This window comes from Xenopus laevis, chromosome 6L (genome assembly GCF_017654675.1).
Source record: "Xenopus laevis strain J_2021 chromosome 6L, Xenopus_laevis_v10.1, whole genome shotgun sequence".
Taxonomy (NCBI): domain Eukaryota; kingdom Metazoa; phylum Chordata; class Amphibia; order Anura; family Pipidae; genus Xenopus; species Xenopus laevis.
The window spans coordinates 147,544,078-147,562,879 of record NC_054381.1 but is presented as its reverse complement, the minus strand read 5'-3'; the positions used below and the strand labels follow the sequence as shown (position 1 = coordinate 147,562,879).

The 18,802-nt window shown below is 41.3% G+C and overlaps 1 protein-coding gene across 1 annotated transcript; it reads right to left on the bottom strand.

Moving 5' to 3' along the window:
* Positions 1-2,554: 2,554 nt before the first annotated feature.
* On the bottom strand, positions 2,555-8,906 carry utp23.L (UTP23, small subunit processome component L homeolog). Its single transcript, NM_001091950.1, is given in 3 exon segments — positions 2,555-3,000; positions 5,290-5,464; positions 8,699-8,906. Coding segments are annotated over 3 exon segments (732 nt in total). The 5' UTR covers positions 8,887-8,906; the 3' UTR covers positions 2,555-2,631.
* Between the last annotated feature and the right edge of the window lie 9,896 nt (positions 8,907-18,802).

The window sequence follows — 18,802 nt, the reverse complement described above, 5'->3', positions numbered from 1 at the left end:
ACTCTGCTCGGCTTCTTTACCAACATGGTTTTATAACTTTAATTCCCACCACGGTTTTCAGGTCTATAAAATTGCGTTGACATCTGTGAATGTTAGAACTCCTATCTAGCTCCTAGCCCAGAGACTACGTTGCATTTCATTACGAGGGCCACGAGCGCTGGAGGCATTATTATACTATCCGTGTGCCCCCAGCAGCAAAAGAAGAAAGTCGTTTCGTTTGTGTCAGTCTCCCAACATTGATTTATGTGCACGTTCCTCTCCTGCATCGATGACACGGTGGAATAGGTCATAAAGGATGAACTGCCACTGTCAGCTTAAAATAACTATATTCTCCCCAAATCTCTAAAGCAGGCAGCCTCCGTTCCCTTTCCATCTGACAAGCAACTTGAATAAATATTCCTGCTGCTACAACAGATAATACTGCGTTTGCCTCTTATTATCTGCTGCAACAACAGAGAGCTGTTCATGGGATACAAGTGGCCCATCTAGTATAAAACAGCGGGTCCCCAACATTTCAAGGGGGGAGGGTTGTAAATGCTTGGGTGCATTTCAGGTTTACCAAAAAAAAACTGTCCAAACAGTATGTTTGTCTTTACCGCAATCAGTAGAAGGCTTCCTGGGCTTTGCAGGTAATTAGGGTCTTTTTCATAGTTTGGCAGCCATTTTAAACTGCAGCTTGTGAAGAGGCTGACCTCAGTGAAATGCATCAGGCGTGACATCACTTCCGGTCTCACCAGCGAGTGGATGTACAGGTGAAACATACGGGAGAGGGAGATGCCGGCAGAATCCATCTCTTTGTATTGCAAAGGTTCACCTCCATGATCTGCACTCTAAGGGTAGGACTACGCGGACGTTTTCGGCCCGACGTGCTGCGACAAATCGCATGCGACGGGAATAAGGTAAGAGATGATCCGACATGACTGACGGATGCATCTGCATCCGACAGTCGCATCGACGCTGCGACTTCATCCGACATTTCTATCTCTTACCTTATTTACATCACATGCGATTTGTCGCATCGCGCCAAAAACGTCTGTGTAGTCCTACCCTGAGACTGCCTTGTTTGATATGCGCTCAGAAGTTTGAATTATTTAAGTGCAATAAGTTTTAAAACCTTTTAATGGGCATGTAAAGTCTAAAATAGAATAAGGCTAGAAATGCTGTATTTTGTATACTAAATATAAACATGAACTTACTGCACCACAAGCCTAATCAAACAAATGATTTATGCTTTCAAAGTTGGCTACAGGGGGTCACCATCTTGTAACTTTGTTAAACATCTTTGCAAGACTAAGACTGTGCACATGCTCAGTGTGGTCTGGGCTGCTTAGGGATCATCATAAACAAAGCTGCTCGAGTTTTGCATGGCTGGGAAGTAAGACTGGGGCTCCCCCTGCTGTTCATAAGTATGATTGTTTTCCTGCTCAGCAGTTAGGGACCGTATGACAATTCCTATCCACAGCAGTAAATGAAGGGAGAATTTCACTGCATACAGTGACGTTTCTTATAAAAAAAGTACACATTTTTAAATTAAAGTATATTGGAAATAGGTTTCATTTTCATTAAAGAAAGTAAAAATGGGATTTTATTTTTTTGCCTTTACATGCCCTTTAAGAAATAAAGGCAAATGACACTATGGGCGCTGTCCCTACTTTCTTTAATAAAGAAAAAGGAATACCCCGGAGTTGATAATTTGCTGTTTTGAAATCAGGAATCTTATAAGTTGCCAATTCCACCAGAGAGAGGAGAAGCCTCATGCTGATTTTTACTGATTGAAGAAAACACTATTGCACCTTATCTTAATTCATTTTACCGTTGGAAGCAAGCACTAAAAGCACTTTGTTTGTTGACTTAATTATAATTTTTCATTTTGGAGATAGCACCTTGTAGAAATCACTATAGCACTTTAAAACACACACGAAGAATCTGTGCATAGACTTTCTATGGTTCAAGACACACACAGATTAGTGTTGTAACACTTTGGTGACTGCTCTGAATATTAACAATATTGCACTTGGTTCTGTTATTTGTTTTTTTCCATAGCCTGTGGCGCTGATCTTTAATTGTATCTTGGACCAGAGGGGGCCAGCATAGCGCAGCCCGCGGCCCGATGGTTGGGAACTTCTGGTGTAGAAGTCTTCACATGGAAAATCTCCGACAGCTTAAAATTCTCAAACTATGCACAAACATCCCCCAAACAGATGGATTCTCAATTAAAGGGGAAGTTCACCATAAAGTGAATGATTCGTCTGATGCAGACAGTGGCATTCTAATACACTTCATGGACACCGTTTCTAACATACATACCTCCATATATAATAGAAGGCACTACGTTTGCTCAGGAGCAGTAACCCATAGCAACCAATAAAGTGTTTGCATTTAAACAGACGACCAGTAAATTCCTGCTGATTGGTTACTGCCCCAGTGGCCTTTATTCCATAACCCTATAAGTGTCCATGGTTAGCATTGGAAATTAGCAAGTAAAACGGTATCACAGCGGGAAACTGAAACATGGATTAATGTAAATCAGGAAAACAAAGGGAGAATGGATATCAATAGTTTATTTTTTTTAATGTGAAATAAAACTGTACAACATAGGGAATCTCACAGCACGGCATTGTATGTGCTCCTTTACACGGATTCACTTCCGGCAGATTTGCCAGGTTTTCTCCTCCTCTTCCGCTTTGTTTGGCTGGGGGTAGAAGCTGCAGACTGCTGCGGAGGGACTTTCTTCTTTTTCTTCATGCAGCTGAGTGGGTTTGGGCCTTTCAATCGCTTACGTTTCCTTCCTTTCCGTTCGGAGTCCTTTGCAACCCCTTGCTCATGTTTCAGGTGCTGGATGCTGTGCTTTTGGTGCTCCGGCACCAGCTGATTGGACTGCACGGCTTCCACACGGGCCAGAGATTTAGGGGAGGGTTTGTCCAGCACAATTGTGTTCTGAATGATGAACATCAGGGGCACGCCAGCCCTCTTCTTTACTTTCGTTGCCAGTTCTTGATCCTGTAACAAATGAAAATGAAGCGGCTGCATTATCAAATGACTTCGCCGGGGCTGTTTTTCTTTTTTTTTTCCTTCAAGTTACCTAATCCTTTAAAACCTCTAATAAACGAAACATCAGATTAAGACAACAAGAAAGTGGGAACAAACGCGCCCGTTTTTATTTGACTTCATTAAAACTTCATTCCTCTATATACAATAAAATCTAATCCAGGATTAAAAGGCTAATCTGCTTGATGGAGACGATTCATTGTGTTGCAGTTTACAGGGGGAACTGAATTTCTGGCGAAAAAGAGAATTGGAACAAGAATAAAGCAGAATGGAACAAGTGCTGCAAATGGGATCTTAATGCATTTAGGGCTAAACTCCAAGGAGGATTTTGATCAGATTTTGTGGGTCGGATTTTATCTGATCTTGCCATGAGGTTTGTAGAATCCTGCAAAATCTGATCCTCCTACAGGTAGAACAGTAGTCTCCCCGGGTGGTTATGAAGGGGCGCATCTCCTGAGTTATTTCCCCCGCGCCCAGCATCTCTGTATCCCCACGTCACACATAGCTCTAGTTTGCATGTTGAAGTCGGAAGGGTTGTGCACGGTGTTTGTTAAAGGGTCGGTTCACCTTTAAAGGAGAACTAAACCCCCATTCTAATAAAAACCCCTATCCTCCATAGTACCCCCTCCCTGCTCCCCCCCCCCACACACACAGGAGTTAACACAAGTAAATACCCCTAAGCCGGTAATTACCCTTTGTTGCAGAGTCACGGGGTCCAGCTTTAGCTGCTTCAGCATGGAAGCTCCGCATGCATCGAAAATTACCGAAGCGCCATAAGAAGACCTGCACTGACTCTGCAACAAGGGTTAATGCACTGAATCCACTATTTTGGACTTGCCGAACCCCCGAATCCTTCACGGAAGAATCAGATGAATAACGAGCCAAATCCTAATTTGCATATGCAAATTAGGGGTGGGAAGGGAAAACCGGTTTTTACTTCCTTGTTTTGTGACAAAAAGTCATGCGATTTACCTCCGGGTCCCTAATTTGCATATGCAAATTAGGATTCTATTTGGCCGGGCAGAAGGATTTGGTCAAATCCGAATCCTGCTAAAAAGGGCCGAATCCTGAACCGAATCTTGGATTCGGTGCATCCCTACCCATAGCACATGCTGATCCTGACTGTCCCATCTCAGTCTGACAGTTTCTAAGCTAACCGACTACTGCTGCACAAATATGGCAGCCCCCTCATACAGGAATGTGGGGGTAAGAAAGGTAATGCAAAAGCATCAGGCAAATACTTTTATGGCAAAATTATAAATAGTATTCAAAGATAATGTTATGATGGATATATAAAAAAAAAAAACCCTCCTCCCCCAAGCCTATCTGCCCCCCCCCCCGGCAAATGCCCCTAATTTTTTACTCACCCCTCCGTGCAGTTCACGGCCGCCATCTTATTTCTTAGGTCTTTTTCAACGCATGCGCAGTTGGAGTAAATTTCCGGTCCCAAACCACTGCGCATGCGTCGTAAGTCACGAAAATTTCCAAAAAATTTTCGGACATTTTCGTGACTTTTGGTGCATGCACAATTGTTCGAGAACGGAAATTTACTCCAACTGCGCATGCGCTGAAAATGCTGTCAAGACACGAAGATTACCGGAGAAGAACAAGATGGCTGCCGTGAACTCCGAGGCCAGAATCTGCACAGAGGGGTGAGTAAAAAATTAGGGGCATTTGCCTGGGGAGGGGGGGGGAGGTAGGCTGGAGGGGGTTTTACCCAGGGTACGGGGGAGGGTTTTTTTTATTACAGGTTGAATTCTCCTTTAACACATTTCCCTGGATTTTACATCTTTTTTCCTTGTCCCCTGAAAAACATAAAATGGGGGTTCTACTTTGTATGGCATTTTTAGGGTTTATTTCTCCTTTATTTCTCCACTTAACACGAACACAACGAGTGCAAAAACGGAGAAAGGGAAGGGGCCTTTAAAGCTGCTCCCTGTAGTCCCCTATGGTAAATAATACAAAGGGAAGAATCATCTTGCTAGACATTTTATACTTGAGTTTCATCCCTCCCATAATAAGAGAAATAATAAAGCTCCTGACAGTCAGCCTTGCCTCACACTCTCTGCAGGGCTGACACGCCGACTACCTTTGGGTTTCCACATTATCACATATTTACATTCCTGAGGCAAAGAACAATCCCTCTAATGGAGTCCCAGAGCAGCGCTGCTTCTTTGCAACTAAAGGAGGTGCAAGATAAATAAGCAGTTGTGTGGAGATGGCAGTTGGTCTCGTTGGTACCTGTGTAGCGATGAAATAATGGTGAGGGTTGTTGTCGGCAGTCAGAGATAAAATACATGCGGAGCCGCTGACGGGATCCTGGAAATGAGAGCAGCTCCTCACTTGAAACCTTTGGGCAATTAATTTGGCCCCATACAGCTCTTTGCCAAGGGATTCCAGCTCCTTTATAACACAGCTGTAATGAAAAATACAAATGAAATGTTATATCACAAAATTCCTGTATATCTATAAATGAACGTCACAGAGAGAGAAGCTCAGTTGTGTGAGATGCACGGGCTTTCCTTATTATAGGGGGCTGGACAACGTATTTCTCTGTGAGTATAAGAATAATTATATGCGGCACAAATGAAAAATGCTATTAAAGCAATTTGAAGTGAATATGATGGGATAGAGCAGATATGACAGGGACAAAGCCATCTACAATGTCATTTATAGGGAATAATTTGCCTTATATTATAAAATAGATTGATATTAGCACTCAACGAGACTCGAAGCTGGAAGTGCTTTTATACAGGTGACTTCTTATATTTTATAATAAGAATATATTTTGCAGTCAATATATAAGGATATTATATAAGGGATAATGTACCCCCTTGCATAAAAGATGAGGATATTAGAAGTCACTGAGCGGTTGTTCTGTGACCATATAAAGGCACAAGGCTGCAGGCTGAGTTATACAGGGAACTCTTGAGTATCACTCATGTATTATAAGGGAAAATGTACCCCCTACTGTAAATGATAAGGATATTAGAAGTCACTGAGGGGTTGTTCTGTGACTATATAAAGGCACAAGGCTGCAGGCTGAGTTATACAGGGAACTCTGAGTATCACTCATGTATTATAAGGGATAATGTACCCCCTACTGTAAATGATAAGGATATTAGAAGTCACTGAGGGGTTGTTCTGTGACCATATAAAGGCACAAGGCTGCAGGCTGAGTTATATAGGGAACTCTGAGTATCACTCATGTATTATAAGGGATAATGTACCCCCTACTGTAAATGATAAGGATATTAGAAGTCACTGAGGGGTTGTTCTGTGACCATATAAAGGCACAAGGCTGCAGGCTGAGTTATACAGGGAACTCTGAGTATCACTCATGTATTATAAGGGATAATGTACCCCCTACTGTAAATGATAAGGATATTAGAAGCCACTGGGGGATTCTGTGACCATATAAAGGCACAAGGCTGCATCCAAAAGTGCTTTTACAGGTAAATTATTTTTTATACTGATTTGTCAACTGATATATTACAACTCCCATGGTAATACTGAGCTTAATGTTAAATGTAGGGATGCACAGAATCAATGAATCCAAATCCTAATTTGTATACTGAACATTCACACACTGGCCTGTGCCGCTATATGTTTCAGCTCTCCTGCAATTTTTTTTTATCACATAGTTGCAGAAAGTAGAGAAAATGTTCTGCACCGTGCCCAAGGGAGCTGCACAGAACAGCTAAAATCACTAGGGGGAACCCAACACCCTGCAGCTAGTTTTGGAATTTGAGTTGGCAGGTGTGTGTGTGTGTGTGTGCGACTGTGTGTGATCATGGGGAGCAGAGGCTCTGTATAAAGCACAAGTGGCTTGTAGTCCACTGGCAACAACAGAGACTACACGATCAGGTGTTGGGAAAGACTAATGGAACAGTCCTGGTGCTGGCAGTGCCCTGGCAAATAGCGGATACAAGTAACTTTACTTTCTGTGCCAGCAGCAAAATATGTTTCTATACAAAGAGATTTCGCCTACATTAATAATGAATTCAACTTGTTTAACTTGAACCCTGCTCTGCATTTGTTTCCTTGTCAGGCGCAGTACAAAGAGCGTTTGATGCAGCGTTTCGATTTCACTAAAAGTAAAGCTGGAGGTGAAGCACTTTCTCGTGTCTATAGAAATCTCTCCCAACTTGCAGGGTAAATGTAAAAGTGTCCTCTTTAATGTAGAAAAGTGATTGGAAAACGTCACTGATTCCATTAATTTATTTTGAGCTTTTTCAGCATATAAATTGGGCTACTTTTTGACTATCTTTTTTGGATAGTCTTTGGCTGGTTTTGAAACATAAACCTGACCCTGAGACTCACCCTGTCTGCAAAGTCCTCCCCCCTCTTCCTACAAAATGAGAACATCAATAAGGTCCCAAAAAAGTTTGAAGTGAATAATTATCCCCCACATGCCACGGGGATGGGCGACAGCTCCGGAACCATATTGCTACCATTGAGTGTGAAGGAAAATTAGGATTTAAAGGATGAGTAAACCTTAAAAATAAGCGAATGTAAAATTGATGAGGGAAACACTTTTGCCATGTACATTCGTTATTTATTTATTTTTAATTCCAAGATATTAAAGGATACATGTACTGTTAACATCAATGTGCCGATGTTCTTCTGCTTAGGAAAACAATTACAAACCTTTCTCAAACCTTTCCTAAGCAGAAGAACATCAGAGCAGCCTCTTTCTTTCTCCTGACAACTTCCTTGACTACTTTGTGGTCAGACGGGTCAGAAAATGACCAGCAGGTGGCGCTGTTGTAACAAAATTCATTGATGTTAACAGTACATGTAACCTTTAAAGAGATACTGTCACGGAAAAACATGTTTTTTTTCAAAACGTATCAGTAGTGCTACTCCAGCAGAATTCTGCACTGAAATTGATTTTTCAAAAGAGCAAACAGATTGTTTTATATTCAATTTTGAAATCAGACATGGGACTAGACATTTTGTCAGTTTCCCAGCTGCCCCAAGTCATGTGACTTGTGCCTGCACTTTAGGATGGAATTACTTTCTGGCAGGCTGTTATTTCTGCTACTCAATGTAACTGAATGTGTCTCAGAGGGACTTGGCTTTTAATATTAAGTGCTGTTCTTAGATCTACCAGGCAGCTGTTATCTTGTTAGGGAGCTGCTATCTGGTTACCTTCCCATTGTTCTTTTGTTTGGCTGCTGGGGGGGTGATATCACTACAACTTGCAGTACATCAGTAAAGTTTATCAGAGCACAAGTCACATGACTTGGGGCAGCTGGGAAATTGACAATATGTCTAGCCCCATGTCAGATTTCAAAATTGAATATAAAAAAATCTGTTTGCTCTTTTGAGAAATGGATTTCAGTGCAGAATTCTGCTGGAGTAGCACTATTAACTGATGTGTTCTGAAAAAAACATGTTTTCCCATGACAGTATCCCTTTAATATCTTGGAATTAAAAATGAATAAAATAATGACTGTAAATTGTGTGTGCTTAGAATAGAACCCTCATCAATTTTACATTCGCTTTAGTTTAAGGTTTACTTTTCCTTTATAATAAGGTGCAATTCCTGCGCATTTCCTCCTTTCCTCACACCTATTGGCTCCTGTCTGTCCCCTGTACTCGCCGCCACTCACAGTCACGTGCCACGTCTCCCCGGGCTACTCACTGGCTGGTGCAGAGCTGAACTTCTCCCATCAGGTACTTGGGCAGCTGCTCCTTGATCTGAATCTTGTTCTTGAGGGCGGCCTGGCAGAACGTCCCATCCAGCAACACCTGGTAGGGCTCCCGGACCCCGAAGTTGAAGCGGTAGAAGGTGAGGTATTTCTTGGCGTGTTTCTGCCGCTTGATCTTCATATTAGCGACGCCGGAACACCGAGACTCCCATAAACTCCTAGACACAAACTAATCGGAAGCTACACGCGCGTGGAGCCCGAGACAGGAAGTCGTGGGTAGCCCCGCCCCCGTGTTCTGAAGCATGCGCAGAACTGCTCGCCGTCTCCAGCTGACAGAGCTGCGCGCATATAACAATAATAATAATAATAATAATAATAATGTTATTGTTGTCCCTGAGACTGTGTGAGCGGCAGTGCGTCTGCTACAGCGATTTATAGTCATTTCATTGTCTCTCATACACGGGGCCCATGTATAACAAAACTTTCCCAGAATTCGTGTGTCCTGCTGTTTTATTTCAATCTGACCAACTGCACAGATGTTTCCTTATGGCTGAAATAACAAGTGCTTGGAGGCTGCTCTGAGTTTCTCACATTATTTATTGGGAATATGCATTGCTTGGAGTCACTCATTGCATTTAAATGGATGGTTCACCCATAATTTTCAATTGGTCTTCATTATTGTTTTTTTATTGATTTTTAGGACAAAGACACACGTGGAGATTCGGGGAGACTAGTCCGCTGGCTAGAATGTAAATCATACCTCCCAACTGTCCCTTTTTCGGAGGGACAGTCCCTCTTTTGACAGCTCAACCCGCAGTCCCTCATTTGTACTGGAAAGTCCCTCTTTTCTCTGCACTGAACAGCCAGAAAAAGAAACAAAGTTTCTAACTTAATTGGCTTTTAGCAGAGAGCCCAGAACAACTAACAGGTGCAAATAAGATACTTTGTAACAATTTTGAGACACAAAAACACAGTTTAGATAAGGAGAAATATTTTCAAACTTTCATAACCTGCCAAATTTTGTAAAACAAACATGGTAATTAGGGGGTGTGGCCACAGGGGTGTGGTCAAAAAAATTGCTGCGCTACGTGCGGGGGAAAAAAAATTTTGTGCATCTTTTTACTTCCAAAATGTTGGGAGGTATGTGTAAATCGCCGGTGGAGTGGCACTCGGAGCACTTTATTTTCCGAAGGAAATATTTATTCGCACCAGCGCTTTAAAAAATTAATGGATAACTTATGAATTCTTAATCAATTGAAGTTTTATATAAGCACTTGCACTTTTTGAAGGAACTATAATTGATGTTCTAATTGAATTCATGAACTAATTTTGGTAAAATTAATTGGTGGTGTGTAGGCATAGAATTAATTAAAGGTCTTATGAAGCACTAAGCACTTTTTCTAATTGTTGCACTTTATTGGTAAATGAATTAGTGAATGAATTCTACAACATATTTTCAACGATATTGTGGGGTTACTACTTTCTTTCTCAGTTTAATTAAGTGACTCTTAGTAATTATACCTCTACGTATCTGGATCCATTAAATGTGATAAATAAAACTAACTATAAGAATAAATTTGGTTTTAATAAAGGGCTCCTGGACCCCGTAATTGAAATTATCGAAAGTGAGGTATTTCTTGGCGTGTTTCTGCAGCTTCATATTCATATTACCGACACCGGGACACTGATACTCCCCATGAACTCTAAATCGCCGGCGGGATGGCACTCAGAGTCAGGGCCGGATTTATGGAAAGGCCATCTAGGCCCGGGCCTAGGGCGGCAGGATTTTAGGGGGGCGGCATGCTGCCCAACCACACCCACATTGGTTCAAAAACACTGGTGATGCACTGGATATACAATCATTTTTTAAATTTCCCATGCGTCAATCCCCATTGCTCTGGTCCTGATGATGAAAATATGCACGAATAAAGGGGAGGGGACAGGGGTGACGAACGGCAGTGGGCCTAGGGGCGACCCGGCACTGCTCAGAGTGCTTTGTTTTCCAAAGTTGCCTCACTAGGAAACTTCAGTGCTCCGAGCGCCATTCCACCGGCGATTTAGATTCTAGCCGACAGGAAGGTACAGCAGTTTGGGGGAGATTAGTCGCCCGAAGAAGAGGTGAGTTTTTGCCGGGCAACTAAATCTTCCTGAATCTCCACGTCATGTGTGTCTCTGCCCTTAAGTATTTGCCTTCTTCTTTTGACTTTTTCTAGCTTTCAAATGGGGGTCATTGATAGGGTTGCCACCTTTTCTGAAAAAAAATACCGGCCTTCCTATATATTTATCTTTTTTCCCTATTAAACACATTGGGATCAACGATCATTTCTACCACAATAACAAAAAGTTTATCCAAGAATCCCGGGGTTTATCCAAAAAACCCGTTCTCCTCCAAGTGCAGTAAACCCAACTTTCCTTCAGATAGCACAGAGTCAGCGCTAAAACAGCTCAGGGAGACAAGCAGTATAGCAAAAGTAATGGAATATAGTGTAGTATATTAGCAAATCCTTCTGGGTTTGTTTAGTCCACTTTGCCAAAGACATTTTTTTTTTCAATAATTCAAGGTTCACATACACACAGCACTCTTGTGCATTGCAAGCATGTTAACTTCAGGACACCCTGTGTGGTTCTAGCGTTCAATATTTATCTATGCCCATCAAAATGTCATATCGGGTCAGCATATCTGATCCCACAATGTATCTTAAAGAAGTGGAGCAGCATATAGTGTAAAATCCTTTTAATTACGTGATAAAAAACATTTAAAATACACTCACAATTGCAGCAAGGTAAATCGCATTGCACATTTCCCCAATCCGTATTCACCCTCACTTGCAGCAGTTAGCTCCGCTGACTCCGAGCTACCTGAAGGAAAGTTGGGCATCATTTGTACCAGCCAGGTGGGTAAAATACTGGCCAGATGGCAACCCTAGTCACTGACCCCATCTGAAAAACTTATTCTTATTTTGACTTTTTATTTACTCATATTGCTATTCAGGCCTTCTCCTAATTATGTTCCAGTCTCCTATTTACATTTGCTAGGGAAATTTGGATCCTAGCAACCAGATTGCTGAAATCGCCAAATGAACAAATCTCTCCCGATATGTCCCCTAGGGCCCATGATCGGATCAGAATGGAGGCCATATGGGCAGTTGGATCAAGCGACCAAATCCACAAAAGATGCGGCCGCGATCCGACGGGATTTTTTACCCTGCCCGATCAGCATCTGCCCAATTTTCGGGCAGATATCAATCGAGGACATCTGTCGAATGGCCCCACACACGGGCCAATAAGCTGCAGACTCTGTCAGCAGCTTTTATCGACCCGTGTATGGGGGCATTTAGTGTATTCTTTGCTAAATATATTTGTATGTATATATAACATAAAAAAGAGGTTAATGGTAATTGCATGGATTATTCAACCAATTACAGTGTGAGTATAGTATAACATTAGGCACGTTTAAATGCATAGTAATTTGCGCTGTGCAGTCTTCTCTTAATTAGCATATCCAGATTTCCATATTATACTATAATTATTGTATCTTTTCCCCTGTTTGTTCTTTGATTTTACTGTATTGCCTGCAGCCTTGTGCTTTTATATGGTCAAAGAACTCCTCAGTGACTTCTAATATCCTTATAATTTACAGTAGGGGGTACATTATCCCTTATAATACATGAGTGATACTCAGAGTTCCCTGTATAACTCAGCCTGTAGCCTTGTGCCTTTATATGGTCACAGAACAACCCCTCAGGACTTCTAATATCCTTATCATTTACAGTAGGGGGTACATTATCAATTATAATACATGAGTGATACTCAGAGTTCCCTGAATAACTCAGCCTGCAGCCTTGTGCCTTTATATGGTCACAGAACAACCCCTCAGTGACTTCTAATATCCTTATCATTTACAGTAGGGGGTAAATTATTCCTTATAATACATGAGTGATACTCAGAGTTTCCTGTATAACTCAGCCTGCAGCCTTGTGCCTTTGTATGTCACAGAACCCCTCATTCACAGTAGGGGGTACACTATCCCTTATAATACATAAGTTTAACATATGTATCTATCTATCATACCCATCATCTTATCACATATACCTATCCTCTAGCTGTCTGCCTGTCTATCTGTCTCTGTCTCCTCCCCCCCCAGAATAGGAAGTGGGTCAGTAAACAAATGCACAAACAAATTATTTTCAAGTATTCAGTGATGCCATGAATCTAATTCAATTTGTTTGCCTGAGCTGAACATGAGGAATGCAAAGCAAAGCAAAACGATATCTGTTTTTTAATAGGATTTCTTACATTTGAATATGCCTGACAGTAACACTCACTAAATGGGATTTAGCTTTGAAATGCAGCAGTACGGAGCCATTCTGCAACTGAAATGAAATCTTTGCAGTGAAACAGATGCCACCAGAAATTCGTAAAGCTTGTGTCCAAGGTTATGAACCAAAGAAAAAGGACACACATATATACACACACACACACCACAGAACAGTATAATGCCGTGCAAATGTATTTGTCAATGTTTCAATCCCATTAGGGTACCTTTCTCAAAACATACCCTCCTCCACCATAACTTACAGGGTTTCTTCACCTTTAAATGCACTTTAATTATGCGGTAGACACTGTTATTCTGAGACAATTTGCAATTGGTCATCATTTTTTATTTGTGTTTTTTTTTATTTAGCTTTTTTGTGTTCAGCAGCTCTCCAGTTTGCAATTTCAGCAATCCGGTTGCTAGGGTCTTGCTTACCTTAGCAACCAGGCAATGCATTGAAGAATAGACTGGAATATGAATAGGAGAGGCTTGAATAGAAAGACGAATAATAAACAACACATTTGTAGCCTTACAGAGCAATGGTATTTTTAGATAGGGTCACAGAAGGGGGTGGGGCCTGCATCAGTATATAAAAAGTCACACACAGAGGCGGAAGTGGGGCAGAAGAAGAGCACAGGCGGGACGAATGGAGGCTAAAGTTCAGCCTGAACCCGCCCGACCTGCTTCAGGCCAGCCTGTACATCACTACTGAGTTACCAGACTGAAACATCAGAGACAGGAACATTATACTTTAAAGGGGACATATTGTGTAAAAAATAAGAATGTACCAGTGCGTTACAATCATTTAGACATAGAAGAATTGTGCTTTAAAAAGTAGTGTTTTAGGCTGATTTATTGAATATTTCTGCAAAAACCTTAATAATCCCTCCCTTCTCTTCCACTTCCTGCTCTCTGAATTCCCAGACTGTGCAGGGGAGCCAGAGGCTCTCAGCTCGCTGCACTGTAGGACAGGAACCAATCAGCATCTAACAGGACCTGATAGGGAACTGAAGCCTGTCTGTGCTTGTGTGACTGCAGGGCTGTGATTGGCTGTCCCCCTCCTACTGTGCTTATGGCAGGGACCATTAGGACACGCCCACCCCTCATTTGAAACACAGACAGGGACCAGAGAACATCTACAGGGAGCTCCAATAACGGGGCTATTTTTAAAGATAATATTAATTTTTAGCACCATGTAAAAGCAACACCATATATTACTTATAATTGCCTACAAAATTAGTTGTTTTTTTTTAATTAATCCTATATGTCTCCTTTAAACTTCATATTTGGAAAAATGGTAATTAATAAAAAAACGGAATCCAACTGAAAACAGTCTTTCCGGTGAACAATCTGAAAGCAACTGAACTAAATGGCAGTAACCAGTCAGTGCCTTGAGGAGGGGGGGGGGGACACATGGGACATAACTGTTGCTTTTGAATCTGAGCTGAATGCTGAGGATCAATTGCAAACTCACTGAATAGTTATTATGTACCATGTGGCCCCCCTTACAGTCACTGACTAACTCAGAGTTAGAGAGCTGAAAAGCAGGAAGTAGTGTTCTGGCTATTATGTTACACATCCAGTCACTCCAGCCTTTATACATTACATTTTTGGCTAACTAACTATATTAGATACATTTTTATTTTACACAGACTATCTATTTACCCAGTTTTTATTTTTACAATGAACTGTGATCGCTCTATGGGGGGCAAGCCTGGGCACAATTGTACTTCCTAGTGCATGAAATCACATAGGGATGTCACTTCTAATAAAATGTAAGCATAATATATACCACCTCGGCATTCTTTGACCTGTATAAAAGCATTTGTCCAGTAAAATGTGTTAGTCACAGAACTCCTTGGTGACATGAAATCTCCTTAGAGGGGGTTCATCCGTCGTAGTATATCTGCCGTGAGCACATACACCAATACATATATATTGCATATATCTGCAGCAGAGTAGTCAGAGCTATTTGTTCTTTTCATCAAACCCATCAACTGCTTTCAAAAGAAACACAATAAATCCAATTAGGGCTGAGCTGTGGCTGAGCATCAGGCGCCTGGTGTGGATCGATGATGGTGTTTGGACTAGCACTGAACTCCTGCCCCATTACATTAAAATAAATCTTCAATACTGGGACAGTAATGCTTTAAATGGCTGGCTTTTCTGTGAAAGGGCACATCACTGCATCCCCTGATAAATATGGAAAAGTTTCCTTTTCTTGCTTCAACCTTTTTATTTTAGAAAGTTAAGGACATGCGTTTACCCTGACTTAACGGCTTCTGTAGCAGGAAGAGAGTAATTAATGTAGACTACAAATCCCAGCAGCCTCAGTTGTAAGAGAAATTGGAAATTGTAGTTTTGTCCCACGGCTGGCATGTAAAACAAGCATTTAGTCGAACATATATCTTTAATATATCGTACAGGTATGGGATCCATTATCCATAAATGCATTATCCAGAAAGCTTTGAATTAGAGGATGATGATCTTCCATAGACTCCATTTTAAGCACATCATTATAAACAAAAAAAAACTCTTTTTCTCTGTAACAATAAAACACTAGATTGTACAGGTATGGAATTCATTATTCAAAAACCCATTATCCAGAAAGCTCCGAATTACAGGTATCTCCTATAGACTCCATTTTATCCAAATTTTTAATAACGATTTCCTTTTTCACTCTAATAAAACAATACCTTGTACTTGTTCCCAGCTAAGATATAATTAATCCTTATTGGAAGCAAAACCAGCCTATTGGATTTGTTTAATGTTTACTTAAGGTATGAAGATCCAAATTACAGAAAGATCCCTTATCTGTAAAACCCCAGGTCACATACCTGTACTTGATGGGGACTATGCTGCATGAATTGGTATTGGTGGCAAAACAATCCTGTTGGGTTTATTTAATGTTTCAATGATTATTTATGGTATGGTGATCCAAATTATGGAAAGATCCCTTATCTGGAGAACCCCAAGTCCCAAGCATTCTGGATAATAGTTCCTATACCTGTATTAATATTATACGTTCCTTCTGTAAGTAAACCATATTTCCATTTCTGTTTCATACAACTTTCCAATTCTCTTTGGATTTGTCTTTGCTTTGAAAATAAAATACTTTTTTCTGGTTTGAACTCATTCCTTTTTGTGCCGCGTGAAAATAAATCACAGCATGGGGTCAACAATTCCCTATTATTCCTGCTCACTGCCTTCCTTATAACCGCCATCCTCTCCTTTGCATGTATTTGACTTCTGGAGACACGTAAACAAATGATCACTATGTGCTATCAATTTCAAACAATTAAACTCTATGCGGCGATTTAGAAATGCATTGTGCGCTCAATGAATATCCATTTTATACTCTTTGTCAGAATGGAATAACTGGACTGTTAATAACAATATGATATATAATGTATGTTAATAATGCATAATGTATAAATGACATTTAATGCAGGAGTATGGTTAAGGAACTGCAGAACATCCAGTTGTGTAGCATTTCCTAAAATTAGATGGTTCCAGAAGCACCCTGTACAGCAAAATATTCCCCTACCCGAAAGACCCCTGAACTCCAGGCTTGGTGAGCCAATACACAGCTTCAGGCCCCTTACAGGAGATCACGAACGTCACAAACGGCACCCAAAATCCAGAACCGATGCTAGGCTCCTTGGTCTCGGCTCTTGCTTCCGCCTGAAACAGCCGCGGGAGGAGCCCTCGGCTAATCGGATGCCGCCAGGTCTTAATAAGAGAGGAGCCAAGCGAAGGTTCTGGACGAGCAAAGGGGCACGATCGTTTAGCAAGGTTTTGGACAGAAAACACAGTTCTTGCAATAGACAAGAGCGTAGTCAAACAGGCCGGGTCGGTGCAGGCAGAGTTCAAGTGAATTCAGATGGGCAAGGGTCAAAAATCGGAAGATCTTTCAGAATGGTCAGGCAGGCACAGGTCAGGATTACAGAGTTCGGAATAGTCAGGCAGGAGTCAAAACAGGAATCAGATAACACAATAAACGCACCAGGAAACTACTAAGTAGAACCAAACAATGGGCAATCAGTTTAAATACAAAGTCCCATTAAATACCTTTAAATCTCACACCCTTGCGCGATGACGCCAGCGACGTTTGCACACACAACCCGGACCACCAGGGTGAGTGCCCCTTACATTTAGCAGCGTTTTGTTCTCTTTTAATAGACCCAAAATTGTGGATGGAGAGCTGCCACCTTTTCTTGGACGTGTGTGTAAAATGCAAAAAATTAGCACAAACTTGGGAAATGCTGAATCCTGGATTTTGTTCAGGGTTTGGCCAAATTTTTGGAAGCATTAGTCATTTGCCAAATCCTTGCTCCAAACTGAATCCAAATCCAGTTTTTACCCCCTTGAACACTTTGCCCTGGCTGACACTTGATTTGGATGTCAAAAGGCCAACACATTGAAATATATCTCAGTACCGCCATATTGCACTGACTGGCTGTTACTCCAGCAAGGCCACCATGCATCTACTCATTGGAGGGTTTTGGTGGAAACAGCAAATATTCACCCCAGCAGCTGCCTATCATATCTTGCACATTAGAGTGACAAACACAGTAAGCTCCTGAGGAAAGGGAATGTTGCCTCTTCACAAATGTGTCTGCATAGTATAAGAGAAGATATATCTGGTTCCTGTAAGGCAAATATTACAGACGGCTGAAACTCAGAACACAGGCCATGAATGAGCCCCTATGCTGGAATCAACCCCACCTTGCCTGCAACCGGTTCCATTGTATTGGACCAGGTGCAGGCACACACCCGAAACACGTCAGGCCTGGTTGTCTAACAGCCTCTTGCAATAAATTACCACAAATTTAGAAACTGCAGAATAGAATCGTAATTACCGGATCAAGATGGAGAGTGCAACCAAACTTGGGTAAAATGAGAAGTATCTTTATTCATCCTTTTAAAAACACAGTAATCAAAGCGGGCAGGGAGAGGTAAGGCTTAAAGGGCATGTAAAGACAAAAAAATAAAATCCCATTTTTACTTTCTTTAATGAAAAAGAAACCTATCTACAATATACTTTAATTAAAAAATGTGTACCGTTTTTATAAGAAACCTGACTGTATGCAGTGAAATTCTCCCTTCATTTACTGCTGTGGATAGGAATTGTCATACGGTCCCTAACTGCTCTGCAGGGAAACAATCATACTTATGAACAACAGGGGGAGCCCCCACCTTACTTCCCAGCCATGCAGAACTCAAGCAGCTTTGTTTGTTTCCCTGTAGAGCAGTCGGCGACTGTGTAGAGATTTGTATTGGATTTTATTTTTGCCTTTACATCCCCTTTACTGTTTCCAACTCCAGCTGCAGGGACAAAGATCATGGAGCCAGATTTAAACTGATAAACTGGGATTCTATTTGGAGGATTGTTTTGCTGCAGCCACTAGTTCTGCAGAGTTAGAGAAAGTTTGTTTTAAACAATACAACAACTATAAAATCCACATTAGATTACATGACAACACAGGACCCAGTGCAGTCTGTATATTCTGATTACTAATCAGTCTTGCTGTATCGGCTTCTGGCAGATATTATTTGACTTGTGCTGTTCTGATAATTTATGACGATCCCTAAGCAGCCCAGACCACACTGAGCATGTGCACAGTCTTGGTCTTGGAAAGATGTTTAACAAAGTTACAAGATGGTGACCCCCTGTGGCCAACTTTGAAAGTATAAATCATTTGTTTCTCTCACTACAACGGACTTGATTCAAGGACACATTCAGGATACGTTAAAAATCTTCACAGCCTTTATTTAATCA